Genomic DNA, 22,787 nt, shown 5'->3' with positions numbered 1-22,787 from the left:
TGTGCCGGCCCCAGGAGCCTCTGTCCTCATGTGATCTTTGTGCACTCAGGACTTCGAGTCACATCTGGGTTTGGGGAAGGACCCTGGTTTTAGTTCCAGCTCTGGCAGTCACACCTGTGGGATCATGGGCAGGTCATCTTCCCTTTCCCAGCCTCAGTCTCTCCATCTGTACAACATGCATCCTCCTGTTGTGAGGATGTGTAGGTGCAGGAGACGTCCCCATCACCCGGCGCTGTCTGCAGGCATGAGGCTCTGTGAGGCAGGGCCCTCACCTGGGGGCTCTGTGAGGGGGGACCCTCCCCGGGGGCTGTGTGGGGATGCAGATGAGGCCCTCACCTGGGGCCTCTGTGGGGCTGTGCTGTGAGCTGGGTGAGGGGAGCCCTGGGCCATGGTAACAACAGGGCCAGGAACTTGCCCCTTTGCCCAGAACATTCCTCTCATCTGCCCCCTCCAGGCCTCGGCTTCCACACTTTTCCCTCCAGGGGACCTCCTCTTCCTTTCCTAGTTCCCCTGCCCTCCTCCATATTCACCTGTGCGCATGCCGGTGAGCAGGCGTCCAGGCTGGAGTGCTGGCGTCTGGGTCCCAGTCCTCACAGTCCCCACACCATGGCTGTCTCCTGATGTTTTTGGCTGACTCTCCCTGGAAGCAGAATGTGAGGCCAGGGTTGACGTGGAAGCCATTCATTTCTTTGGGAGGTGACTCAGGAAGACAGGGAGTAGGGAAGGGGGCACGCCTGGGAGGGCTGATGACTTAGTGCCCCTGCTGAGCACCCTTCAGTGGCTCCCCTGGAGCGGGAAGGAGGCTGAGTATTTATCCAACTCCTGCCTGTGGGGATAACAAATGAGGCCACTCTAGGGATGCGACTGCCTGACACCTGGCCTGCCCCGACCCAGGCAGAGAGCCCTGGGCAGAGCCCCCTATTGCCGCCAGTGTCCTTTCCTGGCTATCATTCTCACTGCTGTACTTGCAGCGTGGTGGCCCAGGCACAGGACCCCCCCACCCCCAGGGTTCTGCCCCATCCTGACAGGGCTGGCCAAGAGCCTGGCATTGGGGGCCCGAGATGAGACCTCAGTGCCGTGTGGTGCCTGGGGTGGGGGACCGACAAGAGTGGGTGGGAGGCAGGTGCTTTCTGAAGTGTGCCTGGCCTGGCCTTTGTCCAGCGAGCTCTAGACACAGCTGCTAACCCTCAGGGCCCCTTTGTCTAACTGCAGACTGGCCCTCAGTGGCCATGGGTCTTGAACCAGGTCAGGTGGTGGGGGTTGAGCTGAGAGGGCCTTGTTCCAGGCCCTGGGTAATTGGCTGGGGTCTGGCCCTGGCTGGGGGTGTCCCCAGTGGCTCTGCTAGTCACCTGGTTAGTTGGCCTGGCAGTATGAGAAGTGGCAGGTCTCACAGACCCAAGGAACGAGCCGTTCCTAGTGACATGGGAGGCCTTATGCAGGCTGAGTGTGCCCGAGTGTGAGCACTTGTGCGTGTGCACTCATGTTCACATGCCATACCTGTGTGTGCATGCAAGCATGTATATATGCACTTGCGCGTGTGTGGGTGTTGAGTGTAAATGTGTGCATGTGGGTGCATGTATGTGCACAAGTGTGCCTGTGTGTATGCATGTGCTGGCACATGTGCATGGTGTGTGTGCCCATGGGTGCATGTATGTGCACAAGTGTGCCTGTGTGTATGTACGAGTGTGCCTGTGTGTATGCATGTGCTGGCACATGTGCATGGTGTGTGTGCATGGTTGTGTGTGTGCATGGGTGTGTGTGCATGCTGTGTACGTGCATGTGTGCTGGGGAGGGCCTGCTCACCACGTGCTGCAGGCACCGTGCGGGTGCCAGCCCCTCCTTGTCTGCCTTGCTCTCGCTGCCCTGCCTTGGCTCCCAGCCTTCCCCTACCCAGTTCTCTCTCTGCTTGGCGTCATTCCTTTCATAAATTCAGCCTGGCCATGGTTTCCATGGTGCTCTGATAAAACTGGAATTCCAGTCATAATTGCAGGGATTATTAAGTGAGGGAGCTGGGAGAAAGGGAGGAGGCGGTAGGGAACCTTTTCTGTACAGGAAGCTCAGGTCTCAGTGGCTGTGGCTGGTTTTTCTTCCTTCAGAGGTATTTAGAGTGCACAGAATTCTCTCCCAGGAGCTCCCCTGTTGCCTCGCGATGGCGACGGGCCAGCACTGTCCTCCTGGGCGGGTCTTACAGCTGATGGGCTTCTGTCTCTGTGCTGGAACAGCACGGAGCTCAGCAGACCTGCTGGGTGGGGAGGGCCTGACCTGGGCTCTGGCTTCATGGGACTGGTGTTCGAGGGCGCCTAGGGCAGGCTGCCCGGCCAGTGTCCCCAGATCTCCTGCTCCATGACGGTGGAATTCCACAATTGTATTTCCATTCCTGTGATGTTCTCATCAATGTCAGTGTTCCTCGGGCTGGGGTGCACTGATCTCCTGCGCCCTGCAGTGAACAGGGGTTGTGAGAATTCCCTGCAGGGGGCTGGGGCAGCAGAGCCCCACATCCTCCGTTCTGTGCCTGCCAGGGGGGTGGCGAGTCAGCCAGGTCCCGAGGAGCACGGAGCGGATGAATGAATGAATGAATGGATGGATGGGTAGGTATAGGGAGGTGGCTCTCCCACCCCAGGGCACATCTGACTCTCCTGGAGAAGTTGTTAACATGCAGATTTCCAGGCCACCCCAGCTTCTGATTGCCTGGGGCTCAGCTGGGGCCTGGGAAGCTGGTCTGGAACAGGCTTCCTGGTGGTTCTGATGTGAGCCCGCCCATCTGCCTGCCCAGGAGACACAAGGCTCGGGGCAGTGGGAGCACTGCAGGCCTGTGGTTGGGAAAGGGGCTTTCCTCTTTGTCCCCCAGAGGACAGCGTTTTGGCCGTCAACAAGGCCCTGCCTCTGCCCTAGAGGCTTGGGGCTGGGCAGGGGGCTTGAGGGACCCTGCTACGTGAGATGGAGGCAGAGGCAGGGAGGTGGGAAGGGGGATGAGGCAGGGACACGCTCAGCACAGAAGGCACTTCTGTGGGGCTGTCAGCTCTCGGGGAGGGGTCCTCCTGTGGGGGTGTCCTCTTGTCCTCCTGTGGGGGTGTCCTCCTGTGGGGATGGGAGGGACCTCCTCATCAGCTCACAAGCAGATGGTGGATGAGTCCTTCCTTCCTTCCTTCCTTCCTTCCTTCCTTCCTTCCTTCCTTCCTTGGTTGGTTGATGAGACCATGGTCTTCAAGCTCAGGGAGGCTGTGGGCTCCTGGCAGATTACCAGAGCCTTGGCTTCCTCGGCCAGTCAAATGGGAACAGTGACCTAAGGATACTCAGCCCCAGGGCGGCCAGAGGCTCCCTGCACACAGCTGGGTTCAGCCGGGGCTCCCGGGCGATGCCTGACAGAATCTGCCCTTAAAGTCCTATCTCTCAATCCTCTTCCTCCTCCTCCAGAGATGCAGTCAGAGAGACAGCTCCCAGCTCCAGGGAGGAAGCGGCGAGAGGAAGGGGCAGGGAGAAGAGAGGAGAGGGAGGAGGGGCTTGGAGGGAGGCTCAGAGGGGAGGGAGGCTCAGACCAGGGAGAGGCTTGGAGGGGAGAGAGGCTCTAAAGTGGAGAGGACAGCAAGGACCTGGTTGCAGGCAGTGCTATACCCCGGGCCACCTCCAGAGTGACAGGAGGGGTGGCATCAGGTTCCATGGTTGGTGGAGGGGGGTCAGACTAGACCAGGGCAGAGAAGGAGCCAGGCAGCCAGGCACGAGGCTCATGAAAGATACCAGTTCCTTAACCTTATACATTGCAGAGTGTCAAACCCTGGGGACGAATCGGGCCACCGTCCTCCTCTGAAGGCTTGGGAGTGTAGACAGGTTCAGGCAGGGAGCCTGTGGAAGGCAGCAGTCGAGGGTCCAGGTGCCACTCTGGGCCAGGAGGGACACTGGCCTGGCCGCCAAGGCCCGAAGCCAAGGAAGGCAGCCTCCGCCTCCCTCCCAGCTCCCCTGGCGGGGCCAACCTTGGTCCTGCGGGCAGGGCCCTGAGTGCTAACTTCCACCTTATCCCACGTCCCAGCTCACAGTGGCAGAGCTGGAGTTCAGCCCAGGACCCTGTGCGTCCGCACCTGTGCCCTCATGGCTGTGCTGTGCTGCCTGGGGAAGAGGGAAGAGCTGGCATCCCCTCTTCACCCAACGCTCGCCACTCAGCCTCTGGGTGCACAACGCAGGCCCCCCAAGGGCTCCACATGGTGAGTGCCCTCTCCCTGTGCCCACCTTGTGACCACTCACAGCCAAAGGGAAGGGGGACCCCAAGGCAGCAGGCTCTCCTTGCCCCCATCCGGTCTCCTCCTGGCTCTGGGCTTTCCTCTGTCGGGGATTTAAGGCTACCTGGAGAGAGCAGCTGTTGGGTGGCAGGGTCTTCCCAGAGACCCTGCAGCCTCTTCCGATTCAGGGGCCCAGGAGTCCTCTCTCCAGCCATCCCCACCTCCGAGCTGGGCAGGTGCGGCATGGAGAGGAAGGTGGGGCACCATGCCCCTAGGGTGGGTGGGGTTGTCCTGTGTTTTTGCTGTCCTTTGGGTTAAGGTGGGGGGATCTTTGTTACCAGGAGATGCTGTGGCCACTAACACTTTAGCACAGACAAGGACAGGCTGAGCCTGGTGGGGATCTAGGGCAGCACCCCTTGGGAGGGCACATGAAGGTGTGTGCTGGGTGCTGGGAGGGAGGGGCCTGGCAGCACGTGCCAAGACCCCATGAGATGATCAGGGTTATAGTTTATCTCCCCACCCTCACTCAGACCCCTCCAAGCCCTGCTGCCAGCCGACTGCCCCCAAAGGAAGGAGTCCTGAGCCCCCAGGCATAGGAAAACAACACTTAGAGAATCTCTAAGTGCTGCAGGGAGGGACAGGCAGGGCCAGGGCTGCTGAAGGTGGCCAAGAGGACCCCCTCAGAAAGGGGTGCTCTCTGCCACCAGGAGCCAGGAACCACGGCAGTCTCCTGACCACGGGGGCCCCAAGGCTCCTCCCCTCTGCCTCCCACCAGGGCCCTACTCAGCCCCTCTGTGGGCGCTCAAATCCCCCATGCTCCCGACCCGCCTTCTCCCTCCCCTGCTGCTCCCCTAGCACCTGTCCTTCTCCTCTCCAGCCACTCTGAGCCCCTCATGTCCCTGGGGAGACCCCTCACTCCTGCACTCTCCCTTGCTCAGGCTCTGCCTCCCACCAGCCCACCTGCCTCCTCCTCCAGGCAGCCTTCCTGGACTGTTCAAGCCCAAGCAAATGCTTCTTTTGCTGGGCTCCACAGGGTGAGGCCAGCACGCCTAATCCTGAGGTCCAGGAGGCTTGTGAGAAAGACTCCAGGGCACCACCCTGCAGACTCTGCTGTCACCAGCCCCTTGTGGCTCAGGCTCAGGCAAGCAGGAGAAAAGCTGTTGGTGCCCTAAAAAGGAGCACAGCAGAGAGCCAGAGCCGCCCATCCAGTGATGTAGAATGACCAGGGCCTTGTCGGGGGAGAATCGGAAACGGTGGGCCAGGGAAGTGCCTGGGAACCCTCATTTTTAGAGCAGAAGTCCTGGGGTGAGGGTTCAGCTGCATCTTCTGTCTCCTCAGTGGCCTGCACGGGGTTGGGCCCAGGCCAGAGGCTCGGTACTGCACCCAGGCCTATCTGTCCACTGCTAAGGCCTTGACAGGGCCATGACCCCTCCAACCACAGGACCCCTGGGTTGGCTAGAGGGGGCCATGGAGATCTGACCTGAGCGGTCACGGGACCCTGGGCTCCCCGCTTCACTGAGCCTCCTCTGTGTCCAGCTCACAGATCAGGAGACTGAAGCTCAGGAGACGGTGAGGACCTGCCCACACAGGCCCCTCAGTGGTCACTAGGCCCTGCAGGAGGTCCACTGCTCCTTGAAGAATTAGGGAGGGTGGGTGGGCTGTGAGCAGAGGGATCCTGGCGCCCCCGCCCGCCAGCCTCTGCAGCCAAAGCCCTGTGGTGCTTGGTAAGAGGCCCAGTGCAGGCTGGCTGCTGCGTCGGTGCGTGTCTGAATGAATGAGTGAGTGAATGAATGAGTGGGTGGGCACATGCAGGCCCTCAACACTCAAGTCCACATCCAGGGCCCTTCGGACACCTTTATTGAGAGATACAGGGGTTTGTTTTCATCAACTGCAGATGGTGGGAGTGGGGGTGGGCGTTTGAGCTATGGAGCTGCATCATCCCCGGGGGTGGCTCAGGGGCTCCAGACTCCATGACCGATGCACTCATGGCAGGCAGGGCCAGCTTCTGGGCACACATCGTGACCTGGCTGCAAGCTAATGATATGGGATCAGGTGTCGTGGGTGTGTCTGTGGTGCGTGGACATGTGTCCCTAACTACAGCAAGTGCACAGAGAGGGGCACAAAGACATCAATAGGAAAAGCCGACTTCAGTCACAGTCAGTCACAGACCCCGCCCTGGAGATCCCGCGTCTACCAAGGGTCTGGGGCAGTGGGGCATCCACGTTGCCCTTTCTCAGAGCACCATCCTGAGAGACACTATTCTGTCTGTTCCAGGGCGTGTCCTCCAGGACAGTCCCATCCAGGTGAGAGGGTGGAACGACCACACCTATTTCTTAGACGGGAAAACCAAGGCTCAGAAATTATGGCCCAAGGTCCAGGAGCCCCAGAGAAGGGTCTGAGGCTCCCCTGTCTGGCTCCGAGTCCAGGTCCGCGTTCAGAGCCCAGCCTGAGGGGCCTTAGCATTTGCTGAACTCTGAGCCCACTCCTGATACTCCTGAGCAGGGGTAGGGGCTGCACTGGCCTCTGGACCCCCCTGGCTGGCAGCAAAGCTCCTCTGCCCAGAGCAGACCATGTCATGGGAGCTCTGCGGGGGAGGAAGGTCCCTCTGTTTCCCTGGGGTTGGTGGCCCTGGGTTGCCGGGAGGGCTGCCTGGCTGACGACCAGGCTTGTGGGAGGCAAGGTTTGACAGGAAGTGCAGCGAATGGGCCTGACTCCTCTGGGCCCTGTTCTTGGTGAGCCGAAGGGTCCTGTGGTTGGAGAGGGATTTTGTGGGGCTCAAGAAACCCGTCAACTCAACAGCCAGATCCAAGTGACTGCAGATACTATAGCTTTCAACTCTCATTTCACAGACAGGGAAACTGAGTCTGGAGAAGGCAAAGTGGCTGAACACAGCCCAAGATCAGGTGTCCGGGTCCTGGGTCCACGTGGCCGGTGCAGGCAGCCTGCCCAGAGCCCATTTCCCCTGGGCAAAGGCTGCTCCGAGACACGGAAATCCTTTGAAGAAAAGGCTGACTTTTGCTTCCTGTGGCTCCCAGCTCCTGGCTGGTCCCGGCCAGCTTCTCCTGGGAATGTCTTCTCTTGGGCTCAGGCAACCTTCTTAAGCCAGGGGCCTGGCCAGTCCTGTCCTCTGTGGAGCCTGGAATCTAGAGACCAAGGAGGCGCCAGCCTTTTCAACTGCTTGGAGGCTGGGGCTAGGGCTGCCGCCGGCAGAGGGTGACAAATGAGTCTGTGCCTCAGCCCAGGGCTGCCGGCCAGCGATGCCTGGACACACCGCTCCTTCTCACCTGAAGCCTGAGTTCCTGGGACCTGGCGTCTTACTCGGACCAGGCACCATCGTCCCTGTCCCACATTCCCCTTTTCAAGGCCCCCCCCGAAGCCAGCTCTGGGCATGGCTGCCAGACATCAGCCTGCACAGCCACAGGCAGAGCACACGGAATGCGCACCCCATCCCAGCCATGGCCACATGGGCAGGTGCGGGAGACCAGGCCCCTGATCCCTTCTGCGGAGCCCGAGAGGCCACAGCTAAAGATCATGAGGCTGAGGCCTGAGCTCCCTCCCACTTGGTGTCCTGGCAGAGCCCCTGGGCCTTGGCCTGGGTGAAGAAGGGAGGGAGGAGGGGAGGCTGAGGTCTGGGCGATTCCAGGTCAACCCATTTTTGTCCTTTTTGGGCTCATGGTCCCTTCTGGGGGCTACGGCTGCCTGCGGCAAGGGTGGTGGGAGGGACACCCTGGCCCCAGCAGTGGGCCCCCAGCTTGCCAGGCCTGAAGGGGAGAGTCAGGGAGCTTTCTTGGAACTGCCTGAGGGAGAGGGGCATGCGTCTGCATGGCAGGGTCTGCAGGCAAGGCGCAAAGGCACAGAGCCTGTGGGACTGGGGCTGGACTCCCCGAGCTAGACAGAAGGGGTGCAGGCCTCAGAGATGTGGACATGGGAACAGCAGCCCAGACACCAGAGGCCCAGACCCACACAGCACCTTTCATTTCCTTCTCTGGAACCATCCATTAGTCCGGGAACAAAGAAAACGGCCTTTGGCTACACACTAATTTCTCCTTGTGAGAGGCCCTTTTCCTATCTGGGAGAGGAGCCCTCTCTTGTTCTGGCTTTCAAAGAGGAGACGGGGGAGGGGTGGGGAGGAGTTGGGGACAGGCCCGGGAGACGCAGATGAGAAACAGGGGTTAGGGGGTGGAAGGGGGGTCCCAGGCCTCAGACTCCAGCATAGGCTGGCCTCTGCCCAACCCCCATCAAGGCTCCCGGGTGGGGGCTGCTCTGTTTTTCGGGGGCAAGGACCCATGGCCAGGCTCCTCCTGGACACGGCCTGCCGCGCAGAGCCTAGTACAGTGTCTCGCGGGTGGCATTGCTGGACAGGGTGTGGTTGCTGGACACGCTGTTGGCCTTCCTCGAGAAGGTTGGCCTCTTCCTCCTACGCCGCCACACAGGGCAGAGGCAGGCCAGTGTGGCCAGGAAGATGTGGCGGAAGTTGGCGGAGACGAGGTTGTACAGGATGGGGTTGATGGTGGAGCTGACGTAAAAGAGTGCGTTGGTCACCATGTAGAAGTAGTGGTAGAAGTCGTAGAGGAACCTGCGGGGAGAGGAGGCATTCAGACCCCAGACAGAGCTCTTGAGGGCCCCAAGGCGGGGGTGAGAGCTGGGACCACAGTGGCCGAGGGACGTGGCGGCTCAGATGCTAATTAAAACAGCACTTGAGAATGGTTGCGCATGGGGACGTTTCACAGCAAACTCCAGGGTCTGGCTTCTCCTGAGCAGCTGCAAGTTCTGGTTGTGCTCCTGCCCAGCCTGGCCTTCTTTAGGCCGGGCGTGGGTTCTGTTTCTCCATCCCTACCTCTCCCTGCAGCCGCCTGCATTGCCCTTCGAAGCTCTGTGCATCCAAGGGTCAAGGGCTCGGCTGGTCCTGGCCCAACCAAACAGCCAGGGCAGGAACCCCCTTCACATCTCCCCAGCACACACCTTGCCCTCAACTTGTTGCCTCCTCCCTCACCAGGCAGCTCAATTACCACCAGGCAGTCCTGAGTTTCAGAAGCTTTTGCGGTGGCCGCACTCTGTTGCTTGTGCCTTCTCCCCCTCATTGGTCCTAGGTGTGCCCTCCCCAGTGGTTGTCACTGGAAGGAACCTGTTATTCTGGAATCTGGCAGCTCCACTGCACAGAAAACGGCTCACAAGTAGGTCCCAAGCTGCCATCTCAGGACGGCCAGCTGGCAAGGCTGGCCTCTGGCTGGCACCTGGGGCTTTGGATTTGGGAAGGCTCTGCCATTTTCGGATGAGAGGGGCTCCCTGCACCTGAATTGTTGGTGCAAACAGTAGGGGTTTTGCCAGGCAGTGGGTGCCCCTGTGATCAGCCCCCACATCGTCCCGTGAGGCTCCTCTGGGAGGGGCCCTGGACACTGCATCTGGTCTCCCCCGACGCCACTCCGTGTGTCTTTTTCCTTTGCTGACTTTGCTGTATAAGCCAGGTTTGTCAGTATTGCAGCTCTTGCTGCGATAAGTCACAGCCCTGAGAATAACTCCAGGCTGAGCCCTGTGGGTCCAACCTGGGTGGCCTTGGGGCTCTGACAGCTGCCATATGAGGAGGTGACACCCCCACCATGTCCCCAGCAGAGCCAGGGATGTCTCTCTTTACGCCTTCGGGAAACTGCCTGGCTGGGCCATCTCTCTTAGGACCGACTTGCCTTCTCTGTACCAGACTGGCCTGCAGAGTCCCTGCCCTGAACCTATCCCTCCAAGGCCTTCTCCTGGCCCCAGTCACAGCACACCCCTGCCCAGGGGGTCACCGGGGGACACACCACACCCCTGTCCTGAGTGGGTCCTCTCAGCAGTGCCTGCCACACCCGCCCTCTGTTTTGGGAGCACTTACTTGTCCAGCACCCAACCTCCCAGTACTCACGGAGTCCACTGCTCGTCCGAAATGTAGCAGAACATGAGGCGCCGCACGTGGTAGGGCAGCCAGCAGACCACAAAGGCGATGACCACTGCACCTGAGGCACAGAGACGTGGGCTCGGAGACAGGACACAGGCTCAGAGAGGGAGAGACATGGGCTCAGGGAGGTAGACACTGGCTCAGAGACAGGACACGGGCTCAGAGAGGGAGAGACATGGGCTCAGGGAGGTAGACACAGGCTCAGAGACAGGACACGGGCTCAGAGAGGGACAGACATGGGCTCAGGGAGGTAGACACTGGCTCAGAGACAGGACACGGGCTCAGAGAGGGACAGACATGGGCTCAGGGAGGTAGACACTGGCTCAGAGACAGGACACGGGCTCAGAGAGGGACAGACATGGGCTCAGGGAGGTAGACACTGGCTCAGAGACAGGACACGGGCTCAGAGAGGGAGAGACATGGGCTCAGGGAGGTAGACACTGGCTCAGAGACAGGACACGGGCTCAGAGAGGGACAGACATGGGCTCAGGGAGGTAGACACTGGCTCAGAGACAGAAACATGGTCTCAGAGACAGAGCAATAACGGCCTCAGAGACAGAAACACATGGCCTGAGGGAGGTGCAGGGAGGCATCCCATGTTCATGGATTGGAAGGCTCAGTATTGTTACGGTGTCAGTACTACCCAAAGCCCTCTACAGATTCAATTCCTATCAAATTTCAAGAGTGCTTTTTGCAGAAATAGAAAAATCTATCCTACAATTCATATGAAATCTCAAAGGATCCTGGGCAGCCAAAACAATCTTGTAAGAAAATAAAGTTGGAGGTCTTACACTTCTTGATTTCAAAACTTACTACAAAGTTACAGTATTGTGCTGGCTTAAAGATAGACAAATAGACCAAGGGAGTACACTAGAAATCCCAGAAACGAACCCTCACCTTTATGGTCAAGCGATCTTCAACAAGACCATTCAGTGGGGAAAGGACAGTCTACTCAATAAACGGTGTCAGGAAAACGGGACATCCACTTATATGAAGGTGGATCCTCCCCTCACACCATATACAAAAATGGACTTGAAGTGGATTAAAGACCTGAACATAAGAACTAAAACCATAAAACTCCTGGGAGAAAACATAATGACTTCACAACACTGAGTTTGGCAATGATTTCTTAGGTATGACACCAAAAGCACAGGTTACAAAAGAAAAAAGTAGATAAATTGAACAACATAAACACTACATTTCTGCGTATCAAAGGATGCCATCGGGAGAGTGGAAGTCGGCACACAGAAAGGGAGAAAATATTTGCAAATCACATCTGATAATGAGTTAACCTCAAGAGTATAACTCTTAAAACTCAACATGAAAACAAACAATCCAATTCAAAAATGGGCAAAGGACTCAGATATTTCTCCAAAGAAGATACAAATGGTCAACAAGCACATGAAAGATGTTATTAATCATTAATCATAAATCACTGGAGAAATGCAAATCTAAACCACAACGAGATGCCACCTCAAATCTATTAGGATGGCTACTATTAAAACAACAGGCACACGCCAGGCCCAGGACACACCTCGGAGGTTGGCAAGCCAACAGTCCTAAGCTGGGGCTGGTCCTCAGGGTTTTGACAGAATGGGCATTGCCCTGCTGTGGGCCACACCTTGGGCTTCACCAGCCCTGAGAGCTCTGTGTCCAAAGCCCTGGCTGGTTCCCATGAGCAGGGAAGGCTCAGCCCAGAGCCAGGCTCTCTTAGGGTAGTATACTTGGCTGTGGGCCTCTCCTGTGACTGGCCACATCTTCGAACAAGCCCTGAAAATGGGCCAGCACCAGGGAGGAGCTCAAGCCAAATGCTTCAGGCAAATCAAACTGAAGACCTGGGTCTCAGGCATGAAAGGGCTTCATTCTCTCCTATTCCCATCACACTCTCCAAGCCCTGCTTGGAGAATGTGAACAAGGGAGGGAGGGAGGGATGGAAGGAGGGATGGATGGATGGAGGGAGGGAGAGAGGGAGGGATGAAATGAGGGATCGCGGGAGGGAGAATGGGAGGGATGGAATGAGGGAGGGAGGGAGGGATGATGGATGGATGGAGGGAGGGATGAAAGGAGGGAGGGAGAGAGGGATGGATGGCTGGAGGGAGGGAGGAAGGAAGGGAGGGAGAGGTAGAGGAGTGAATGGAGGGAGGGAGGAGGGATGGATGGATGGATGGAGGGAGGGAGAGAGGGAGGGATGAAATGAGGGATGGAGGGAGGGAGAGTGGGAGGGATGGAATGAGGGAGAGAGGGAGGGATGATGGATGGAGGGAGGTAGGGATGATGGATGGAGGGAGGGAGGAAGGAAGGGAGGGAGAGGTAGAGGAGTGAATGGAGGGAGGGAGAGAGGAATGGTTGGATGGAGGGAGGGATGAAGGGAGGAGGGAGGGGTGGATGGATGGAGGCAGGGAAGGAGGGATGGAGGGATGGAGGGAGGGAAGGAAGGATGGATGGATGGAGGGAGGGAAGGAAGGATGGATGGAGGGATGGAGGGATGGATGGATGGAGGGAGGGAAGGATGGAGGGAGGGAAGGATGGATGGAGGGATGGAGGGAGGGAAGGATGGAGGAGGGAAGGAAGGATGGATGGATGGAGGGAGGGAAGGATGGATGGAGGGATGGAGGGAGGGAAGGATGGATGGATGGAGGGAAGGATGGATGGATGGAGGGAGGGAAGGATGGATGGATGGAGGGAAGGAAGGATGGATGGAGGGAGGGAAGGAAGGATGGAGGGATGGAGGGAGGGAAGGAAGGATGGATGGATGGAGGGAGGGAAGGATGGATGGAGGGAGGGAGGGAAGGATGGATGGATGGATGGAGGGAAGGAAGGATGGATGGAGGGATGGAGGGATGGAGGAAGGATGGATGGATAGAGGGAAGGATGGATGGATGGAGGGAGGGAAGGATGGATGGATGGAGGGAGGGAAGGAGGGATGGAGGGATGGAGGGATGGAGGGATGGAGGGAAGGAGGGATGGAAGGATGGAGGGATGGAGGGATGGATGGAGGGATGGAGGGAGGGAAGGATGGATGGAGGGATGGAGGAAGGATGGATGGATGGAGGGAAGGATGGATGGAGGGATGGAGTGCAGAATGGCACTCACCCCTGGGGGCAGCTGGCACCCTTGGGTCTTGGACTGATAGCTCCATCCCTATGTCTTTAAACCTTGCCCAGGCTTGGGGTGGTTCAGCGCTCGCCGCCTTTGCTGGCCCTGGCCTGCCTCCCGCCCCTGGAGGGCCCAGAGATTACGTACGTAGAACGCGCACGCCGTGCCGCAGGGCCTGGACCCTTCCGGGCTCGATGGCCATGCTGAATGTGCTGTGCTCGCCCCCAACCGTGCACACCTGGCCCTGCTCGGCCGCCTGGCGTACCATGACGGTCAGCTTGTTGGCGATGATGGTGTTCAGGACCGAGATGACCACCATGGGGAATATGAAGGACATAAAGGTGTTGACCTGCGGAGAGGAACGGGGAGGCCGTCAGAGCTAGCAGCGGGACTCATGCACCCCCAACTGGGATCCCTGCTGTGCTGGCTGGGGTGTCAGGCCTGCTAGGTGCAAGGCCCTCAATCAACACAAGTTCAGGAGGTCCGGCCCTATCCCAGCTGCCCGGAAGACACAGCCACCCCAGCCGCTGTTGCAAGCTGGCCCTCAGCCTGCCCCCAACCTTGCCTCTGACTGGGAAGAAGGTCGCAGACTCCCCCACCTTCATGGGCCCCTCGCAAGGGTCCCACTTGTACACAGCAAGGAACACAAACACGGGGGTGTCCCGGCTGTGGCAAAGGCCCTGGGCTCTTGGTTCCCAGGTCTGGACATGTTGTGTCTATGGCTGAAGCCCACAAGCACGTGGCTGCCCTCTCTGAGGCCCGTCTTGTGGGACAGCCAAGCCCTGGCCTTGCAGCTGTGTGCAGATGGTTCTCTTAGGTCCTGACAGCTCACACTAATAGAAGCCCCTTCCTCTCACCCACCCCAGCTACCTCTCAGGGCATTGAAAGGTACAGGGCCCCTGTTATTAGCACTTGGAGCCCCCGCTCCCCAACTCTAGCTTCCACAGCAACGCACAAGGCTGGGTTATCACAGCTACTCGGCACCTGATCCGAGTCCTGGACAGGCTAGAGGTCCTGCCTAAAGACTCCAGCGCAGGAGGGGCTGCGCCTGGATTTGAGCCTGGCCTGAGCTGAGTCCTGCTCCTTCTGCGACTCCTGGCTGAGACGTGACTCTGCAGGCACTGGCAGCGTGGCTGTGGCTTCCCAAATGGGGCAGTGGCCCAGCCTCCTCCTCAACCAGAGCTGCTGCTCAGAACAGGAAGGGGATGCATCTGTGGACGCGCAGCAGGAGAACCTGCCAGGACGGCCATGGCCCAGCTTCCAGTGGAGAAACCGGCACCCCTCCCCGGGGCAGTGGAATAACAGCCATCAATGGCTTTCAAATCTTCCTTGGCCTTGGATTCTTTGTAAGATGTTCTTCTCTGCAAGCCAGATCTTGGTGCCTTTGGCTTCCACACTTGCGGGTTCGATCTTGTGCCAGAGACGGAGGCTGCTCCCTCTCTGCCAAGCTGCCTGGGATCCTCATGCTGAATTTCTGATTCCAAGAAGCTTTTGGCTATCTTGGAGAAATGGTGTGTACTGGCTCTGCGGCCCGTGGCTGTGATTTCAGTAGAAAGTTCAGAGGTATCAGCCATGGGGTTCCCTGGGCTGGGCTGCAGGGGCCACCTCCCTTCCAACCTCCTCCCACCAGGGAGAGCAGAGCCGTGTGGCCTCAACAGTCCAAGTCAGGACGGTCCCAGTGAGGACAATCCTCGCCGTGTCCCGCTAATGAAGGCGGCGGTGGCCATGGGACAGGGCAGCCACGGAGAGGTGCCGGGTCGTGGGTATGTCGGTGGGTTTATCCCTGGCCCCCTCTGGGCACTGACTGTGGCACCTTTGAAGGTCCTTCCTGCTCCCACTGAAGCTCCCGGCTCCACTCAGAAGCACTCAGAGGCCTTCAGGGAGGAGGCAGCCTGAGTTCACCCACATTTTCCATTTGAGCAGAGTTCAGCTAATAGATCAGAAGACATGCATGGAGAGGGGGCACTCAAACCCCTGGGAGGCAGCGTCCTGCACCTGCCAGCCCCGCGTCCCTCGCTCCTGCCACCTGTGTGGGCTCCTGACAGCTACTGCCACTGCTGCTGACCGTGGCTGGGTGACGGCTCTCTTCTGCCCTCCCCCGCATGGGTGTCTGGATCTGAGGCTGTCCCACGTCCCTCATGTTCTGCTACTCTGGCTGAAGTTCACCTTCTGCAGGACAACAAGGTGCTGGTGAGACTGGGGGCAGGTAAAAACTCCCTCTTCCCACTTGGGCTGCTGGGAGCGGGAACGGGGGGATGGCCAGGCCCCGCCTCAGGAGACAAACCAATTCCCTGTGAGTCACTGCAATCCGGGGATAGTTTAAACAGCACCAATGTATCCAACACAGATTTTAAATGTCAAAACATTTAAAATACCAACCTCACCAACACAGGCGGCAAAAATAGCTACCCCTGGGGGCCGGTGGGTTGTGGGGTCTGGCCCCAACCCCCTGGTTGCCCCTCTGGGGGCCGGTGGGTTGTGGGGTCTGGCCCCAACCCCCTGGTTGCCCCTCTGGGGGCCGGTGGGTTGTGGGGTCTGGCCCCGACCCCCTGGTTGCCCCTGTGGAAAGATCCTGCAGTTTCCAGAGGGAGGGAGCAGGGGCTGCCGCAGGGCCATGTGTGGGCACAGAGGCAGGGCAGCCCTGCCTTGCAGAGGGAGTGCGGCCCTCCCCCGCCTCCCCCACCTGTCCACCCTGGAGACTGAAGCTGAGTAGGATTGGGGGGTGAGGGGAATGCACCCTGACTCCTGGGGCCAGCCTTCTCTTCCCAGACGCACAGCTGGAAGCAGGGGCTTTGGCTCGTGGCATCCTTACCCTCTGTCCCTCTCTGGGTAAGGAGCTGCCCCCACCTCCACGATAGGCAAAGGGAGCACGTCCGCAAGCAGCGCAGGGGCTCGGAGGAAAGGCTGCGATGCTGCCGGGGTGAGGGAAGGACTGAGCAGGGGCAAGGACAGGCCCCTTCCTGGACAGAAGGACCCGCTGAGATCACCTCTGTACATCCAGTCCCCATAAAACACGAGAGCTATGTGCGTAGACACACGGACTCCACAATTCAAGTGGGAAATAGTCTCAGAACGGCCAGGAAGGCTCTTGAAAGGCAGTGTGGCAGGTCGCTGAGACAAGGGCGCCTCAGCCTTGCCAGCCACTGGGATGTACCTGAGTGTCACTGAGAGTGACCTTAATGAGGAAAATGACGCATTGACTGTGCCAGATCAGACAGAAGCTCTGTCTGGGATGGAGACAGCATCCAGACCATCGGGGAGAAGACTGGCCACCCAGGCATGGTGCTGGACAGCTGATGGCCTGGACCACAGCCTCCTTCCCCTGGGGAGCCGTGCACCCTCCATCCAGCTGGCATGTGGCCCAGACCTGGCCAATCAACACATCCCAACAGGCCTGGGTGGACCCTCATTGGACAGGTCAGCCAAAGATTTGCACCAATCACATTTGTCTGATGAGGGCCAGCCCCAGGCCTTTGCTAGACAACACTTTGCTTGGGCTCACTGAGTGGGAAATACATCTGTGGCCATTGGTGCCGTTTTCCTACCTTTCAGGGAAGACCTGCCTAAGAGTGAAGCCAGCACGGGTGGAACAGAGCACCCCAGGACATTGTTTGTGTTCCTGGATCAAGCTGTGCCTGCAGCTATTACTCTTGGACTTTCAGTGTGTCTTGAGCGAAATAAATATTCCTTTTTTTAAGGAATAAGACAATTTGACTTAGTTCCTGGAGCTTGTACCATAACTCATAGAGATCTTACACCAAAAAAATTCCAGATGGTGAGATGATTGAAAAGATTAAAACCTAAAACCAAAAACCTTCATGGAAGTTTTAAATTTTAATGTATATATTTTTAACCTTTTCCCACAGCTTTATTGAGGGATAATTGACAAATAAAAATTGTATCTATTGGCCAGGTATCATGGTTCATTCCTGGAATCCCAGTATTTTGGGAGGCTGAGGCTACAGTGAGCTATGACTGCGTCACTGCACTCCAGCCTAGGTGACAGAGCGAGACGCCCATCTCAAAAAATTTGTATCTATTTACTGTGTACGATGTGATGTTTTGATCTATGGATAACTGTGAAGTGATCACCACCATCAAGCTAATGAATACATCCATCACCTCACATAGTGGCCCCCTTTTATCGTGGTGAGAACACAAGATTTATTCTAGGAAATTTTGAGTGTGCCATGCAGTATTGTTAACTCTGGTCCTCATGCCATATCTCAAAGCTCCTGAACTTACTCACCTTATACCTGAAACTTTGCAGCCCCTGATTGTCCTCTTCCCCTTCCTCATTCCCTCCCCCAGCACTCAGTGCTCTGCTCTCTGTTTCCACGAGTTTGGTTTTTTCAGATTCCACACATAAGCGAGATCACACAGTGTTTGTCTTTCTGCGCCTGGCTTATTTCACTTAGCATAATGTCCCCAGGTTTGCTGAGGTTACTGCAAATGACAAGATCTGCTTGTTTTTCAAGACAGAGCAGCACTCCGCTGTGTATCTGCATCACGCTCTCAAGACAGAGCAGCACTCCGCTGTGCATCTGCACCACGCTCTCTTGATCCGGGGGTCTGTTGAGGGACACTTGGGGTGATTCCGTATCTTGGCTATTGTGAACAGTGCTGCAGTGGACATGGGCTTGCTTGCAGGGATCTTTTCAAGATCCAGATTCCACTTCCTTTGCATAAAGACCCAGAAGTGGGATTGCTGGATCCTATGGTGGTTCTATCTTTAATTTTTTTGAGGAGCCCTCATACTGTTTTCCATAACAGCTGTACCCACTTCATACATTCCCACCAACAGTGCACCAGGGTTCCCTTTTTGCCACATTGTCCCCACCACTAGTTATCTGCCTGCTTTTTGATGATCGCCACCCTAACAGGTGTACGGGGGTAGCTCACTGTGGTTTTGATTTGCAGTTTCCTGATGACTAGTGATGTTGAGCACCTTTCATAAACCCATCGGCCATATGTGGCTCTTCTTTGGAAAAATGTCTACTCAGGTCCCTTTTCCATTTTTAAATTGCTTATTTTTCTCCTATTTTGTAGACTGTCTCTTCATTTTGTTGTTTCTTTTGCTGTGCAGAGACTTTTCAATTTAATGTAGTCTCATTTATGTTGTTTTTGTTGCCTGTGTTTTTGCTGTCATAAAAAAATCATTGCCAAGACCAATGTTAAGAAGCTTTTCTTCCATGTTTTCTCCTAGCAGTGTTATAGTTTCAGGTTTTATGTTTAGATCTTTAATCCACTTTAAGCTGATTTTTTTTTTTTTTTTTTTTGCATGGTGTGAGATGAGGGTACAATTTCATTTTTTGCATGGGGATATCCAGTTTTCACATCACTGAGGAGACTGCTTTTTCCTCACTGTGTATTGGTGCCCTTGTGTCTAAGTCCATTTTATGTTGCTCATAACAGAAGACCTGAAACTGGGTAATTTATAAAGAAAAGACATGTATTTATCATGGTTATGGAGGCTGGGAAGTCCAAGGCCCAAGGGATGCAACTGATGAGAGCCTTCTTGCTGGGGGGGACTCCTGGAAAAGTTCCGCCCTGGGGCGCGGCATCACATGCAGAGGGGGCTGAGCATGCTAGCCCAGGTCTCTTCCTCTTCTCATAAAGCCACCAGCTCCCCTTGTGTGATCGCCCCTTAATCCATTAACTCATTTATTTATGAACGGATTAATCCATTCATGAGGGCCGAGTCCTCACAGATCCCATCACCTCTGAAAGGCTCTACCTCTCAATCCTGTCACACCGGGGATAAAGTTTTAATACGAGTTTTGGAGGAGACATTCAAACCACAGCACCTTGTCAAAGATTATTTGACTGTACAGAAGTGGGTTTATTTCTGGGCTCTCTGTTCTGTTCCATGGATCTGTGTGGTGCTAGTACCATGCTGTTTTGATTACTATAGCTTTGTAATATAAAAGGAAATTAGGAAGTGTGATGCCTTCAGTTTTGTTCCTTCTTAATATTGCTTTGACTATTTGAGCTCTTTTGTGGTTAAATATGAATCCTAGGATTTTTTTTCTATTTTGCATAAAATGTCATTTAAATTTTGACAGGGATTACGCTGAATCTGTAGATCACTTTGGGTAGTACAAAAATTTTAACACTATTAATTCTTGAAACCATGAATGTGAGATATCTTCCCATTATTTGTATCAATTTCTTTCATCATGTTACATTCAGTGTACGAGTCTTTCACTTCCTCGGTTAAATTTACTCTTTCTGATGTTATTGTAAATGGGATTGTTTTCTTGCCTTTTTTTTTTTTTTTTTTTTGGTTTGTTTTGGGATAGATTCTCACTCTTGTTGCCCAGGCTGGAGTGCAATGGCACAATTTTGGCTCACTGCAACCTCCGCCTCTCAGGCCCAAGCAATTCTGCTGCCTCAGCCTCCCAAGTAGCTGGGATTATGGGCACGTACCACCATGCCCAGCTAGTTCGGTATTTTTAATAGAGACTGGGTTTTGCCATGTTGGCCAGGCTGGTTTTGAACCCCTGACCTCAGGTGATCCACCCGCCTCGGCCTCCCAAACTGCTGGGATTACAGGTGTGAGCCACTGTGCCCAGCCCTCTTGATTTCTTTTTGGGATAATTCATTGTTAGTGTAGACACAACTCATTTTCATATGTCAATTTTTTATCCTGCAACTTTATTCAATGTGTTTATTAGTTCTATCAGCTTTAAAAAAAATTTTTTTTTTGGTGGAGTCTTTAGGGTTTTCTATACATAAGTTCATGTCATCTGCAGAGAAAATTTTACTTCTTCCTTTCTGATGTGAATGCCTTTTACTGCTTTGTCTTGCTTAATGACTCTGGCTAGGCCTTCCAGGACCATGTTGAGTAGAGCATCCTTGCTTTGCCTGACCTTAGAGAAAAAGCTTTCTACTTCTTACCACTGAGTGTGGTGTTAGCTGTGGGTCTGTCATATGTGGCCTTTACACTGAGTGTGGTATTAGCTGTGGGTCTGTCATACGTGGCCTTTACACTGAGTGTTGCGTTAGCTGTGGGTCTGTCATATGTGGCCTTTACATTGAGTGTGGTATTAGCTGTGGGTCTGTCATACATGGCCTTTACACTGAGTGTTGCGTTAGCTGTGGGTCTGTCATACGTGGCCTTTACACTGAGTGTTGCATTAGCTGTGGGTCTGTCATACGTGGCCTTTACACTGAGTGTGGTGTTAACTGTGAGTCTGTCATATGTGGCCTTTACACTGAGTGTGGTGTTAGCTGTGGGTCTGTCATACGTGGCCTTTACACTGAGTGTGGTGTTAGCTGTGGGTCTGTCATACGTGGCCTTTACACTGAGTGTGGTATTAGCTGTGGGTCTGTCATACGTGGCCTTTACACTCAGTGTGGCGTTAGCTGTGGGTCTGTCATACGTGGCCTTTATTGTGTAGCATGCCTTCAATACCCAGTTTGTTGAGTGTTTTTATCATGAAAGGATGCTGAGTTTTGTCAAATGCTTTTTCTGTATCAAATGAGATGATCGAATGGCTCTTGTCCTTCATTCTGTTCATACGGTGAATCACGTTTACTGATTCGCATGTCTGAACCATGTTTGCATCCCAGGGATAAATCCCACCTGCTCATGAAGGATGATCCTTTCAACGTGGTGTCAAATGCAGTTTGCGAGTATTTTGTTGAGGATTTTTGCCTCTTGGTTCCTTTCTCATAGCGTCATTCTCTGGCTTTGGTGTCAGGACAATGCTGACCTCGTGAGATGAGTGAGAATGTGTTCCTTCCTCTTCACATTTTCGGGGCTGTGTAAGGACTGGTGTTAATGCTTCTTCAAATGTGTGTAGCATCCATCAGTGAAGCCGCTTGGCCCTGCCTGGGGTTTTCTTTTTTGGGAGGTTTTTGGTAACTGATTCAGTCTCCTTATTTGTTATTGGTCCTTTCAGATTTTCCATTTCTTCACATTTGACTCTAGGAAGCTTGTGAGTTTCTTTACATTCTAGGAATGTATCCATTTCTTCCAGGCTGTCCAGCTGGTTTGTATAAAATTGTTCACAGTTTATTATGATCCTTTTGATTTCTGTGGCATCTCGTAAAGTCTCTTCTTCCACTTCTGATTTTAGCTACGCCTTCTCCCTTTTCTCTTGGTTAGTCTAGCTTCCCTCCACCTTTCTCCCTTCCTCCTTCCGTCCCCTCCCACAAATATCACTGCCTTGGAGAAGGCATAGGAGCCCCTGCCGTCAGGGGTCTTGGATCCTGGGGAGGAGAGACCACTGACAGAACCACCTGCAGTAACTTCAGGGTCAATAAGAGCTACAGACACAGCGATGCTTGTGGCAGCCTGGCTGCGGTAGTGCTGGGGGTTCTGGGAAGGCCTCTGCTCAGAGGTGACTTCTCATCTCTGACCTGATGGCACCCACGAGCCTGCAGGGACCCTGAGCACTCCTGGCAGATGGTCCAGCAAACTCAAGGACCTGAGAACTCAGGGGGTGAGAACTGAACAGGAAGCAGACGGCCAGGCTGGGGTAGTGTGGGGGCCTGGTGCTAACCCGCCGGGCGGCAGCCTGGACCTTCCTCCTGGCTGACCCCTTCTCTGACCCCTGCTAGGTCTGGCCCCCGTCCCTGCCCAGGCTGAGCATCTACCTCTCTAGGCGTCTCAGCCCTGGCCATATAGGGTGGCCTTGAGGGACTTTGTCTAGTGGACTCAAGCAGCTTGAAGGTCATGCAGGGCCGGCCAGAGGATGCCTCAGTGCCACTGATGCCACAGCACCCTGGAGCCTTTCTATTTGTCTCTAAAGAGAGCAGGGAGTCACCTGGCCCAGCCCCATGAATATTCTGGGGGACGCGTGGTGGCTGTGACTCCTAGACCACCTGGCTTTGCAATTCCAAGCAGCAGGGGAGGGTCGTTGCCAACATCAGGGAAGCCCTGGGGATGGCGAGGCTGTCCAGTCCCAGCGGGGTCCATGCCACAGCTGGATTTGGAGGTGAGACAGAACATGTGTCTCTGTCTCTCTTTGTATCTTTCTCCTGTGATGTCTCTGTTTTTCTGTGTCTCTGTCTCTCTCTCCTTGTATGTTTTCCTTCCTGTGTCTGTGCCTCTGTGGTGTCTCTCTCTCTCTATACCTCTCTGTGTGTTTTCCTCTGTGTCTCTGTGTCTTTCACTGTTTTCCTGTGTCTCTGTCTCTGTGTCTCTGTTGTTTCTCTGTGTCTCTGTTCTCCTGTGTCTCTCTCTGAGTCTGTTTTCCTGCATCTGTTTATCTCTGTTGTATCTTATCTGTGTCTGTCTCTCTATCTCTCTGTTTCCTTGTGTCTCTGTATCTCTGTCTCTGTGTCTCCCTGTGTGTCTCTCTCTGTATCTCTGTTTTCCTCTGGGTGTCTGTTTCTCTGTCTCTGTCGCTGTCTGTCTGGGTCACCCTCTGAGTCTGGTGTGTGCATCAACACCCTCAGGTGGCAGGAACTGGCTGGGCCACCCACCTCGGAGCCGGCTGGGTAGCTGGGCTCTGGGCCGTGGGCCTCAGTGGCTGGGTCTGAGGTTTTGGGGATGATTGTTTCGGAGCAGAAGGTCGTGGTGGGAAACAGGGGTGTCTGCT

General features: G+C 55.5%; 1 protein-coding gene across 1 annotated transcript in view; it reads right to left on the bottom strand.

Annotated features, from left to right (window-relative positions):
- Window positions 1-6,039: 6,039 nt before the first annotated feature.
- The window catches only part of NTSR1 (neurotensin receptor 1), a 55,000-nt gene continuing 38,252 nt past the window's right edge, over window positions 6,040-22,787 (bottom strand). The window contains exons 2-4 of the mRNA XM_033185375.1: window positions 13,384-13,585; window positions 10,108-10,198; window positions 6,040-8,787 (exon numbers count right to left, since the gene is read on the bottom strand). Of these exons, the coding sequence (XP_033041266.1) occupies window positions 8,538-8,787; window positions 10,108-10,198; window positions 13,384-13,585 (543 nt within the window). The 3' untranslated portion in view covers window positions 6,040-8,537. The remainder of the gene's footprint in view (window positions 8,788-10,107; window positions 10,199-13,383; window positions 13,586-22,787) is intronic.

Source organism: Trachypithecus francoisi, unplaced genomic scaffold, assembly GCF_009764315.1.
Source record: "Trachypithecus francoisi isolate TF-2019V2 unplaced genomic scaffold, Tfra_2.0 Lachesis_group21, whole genome shotgun sequence".
Classification (NCBI taxonomy): Eukaryota; Metazoa; Chordata; class Mammalia; order Primates; family Cercopithecidae; genus Trachypithecus; species Trachypithecus francoisi.
Note: the sequence above shows the minus strand (reverse complement) of the source record. Positions and strands in the feature narration are given on the sequence as shown.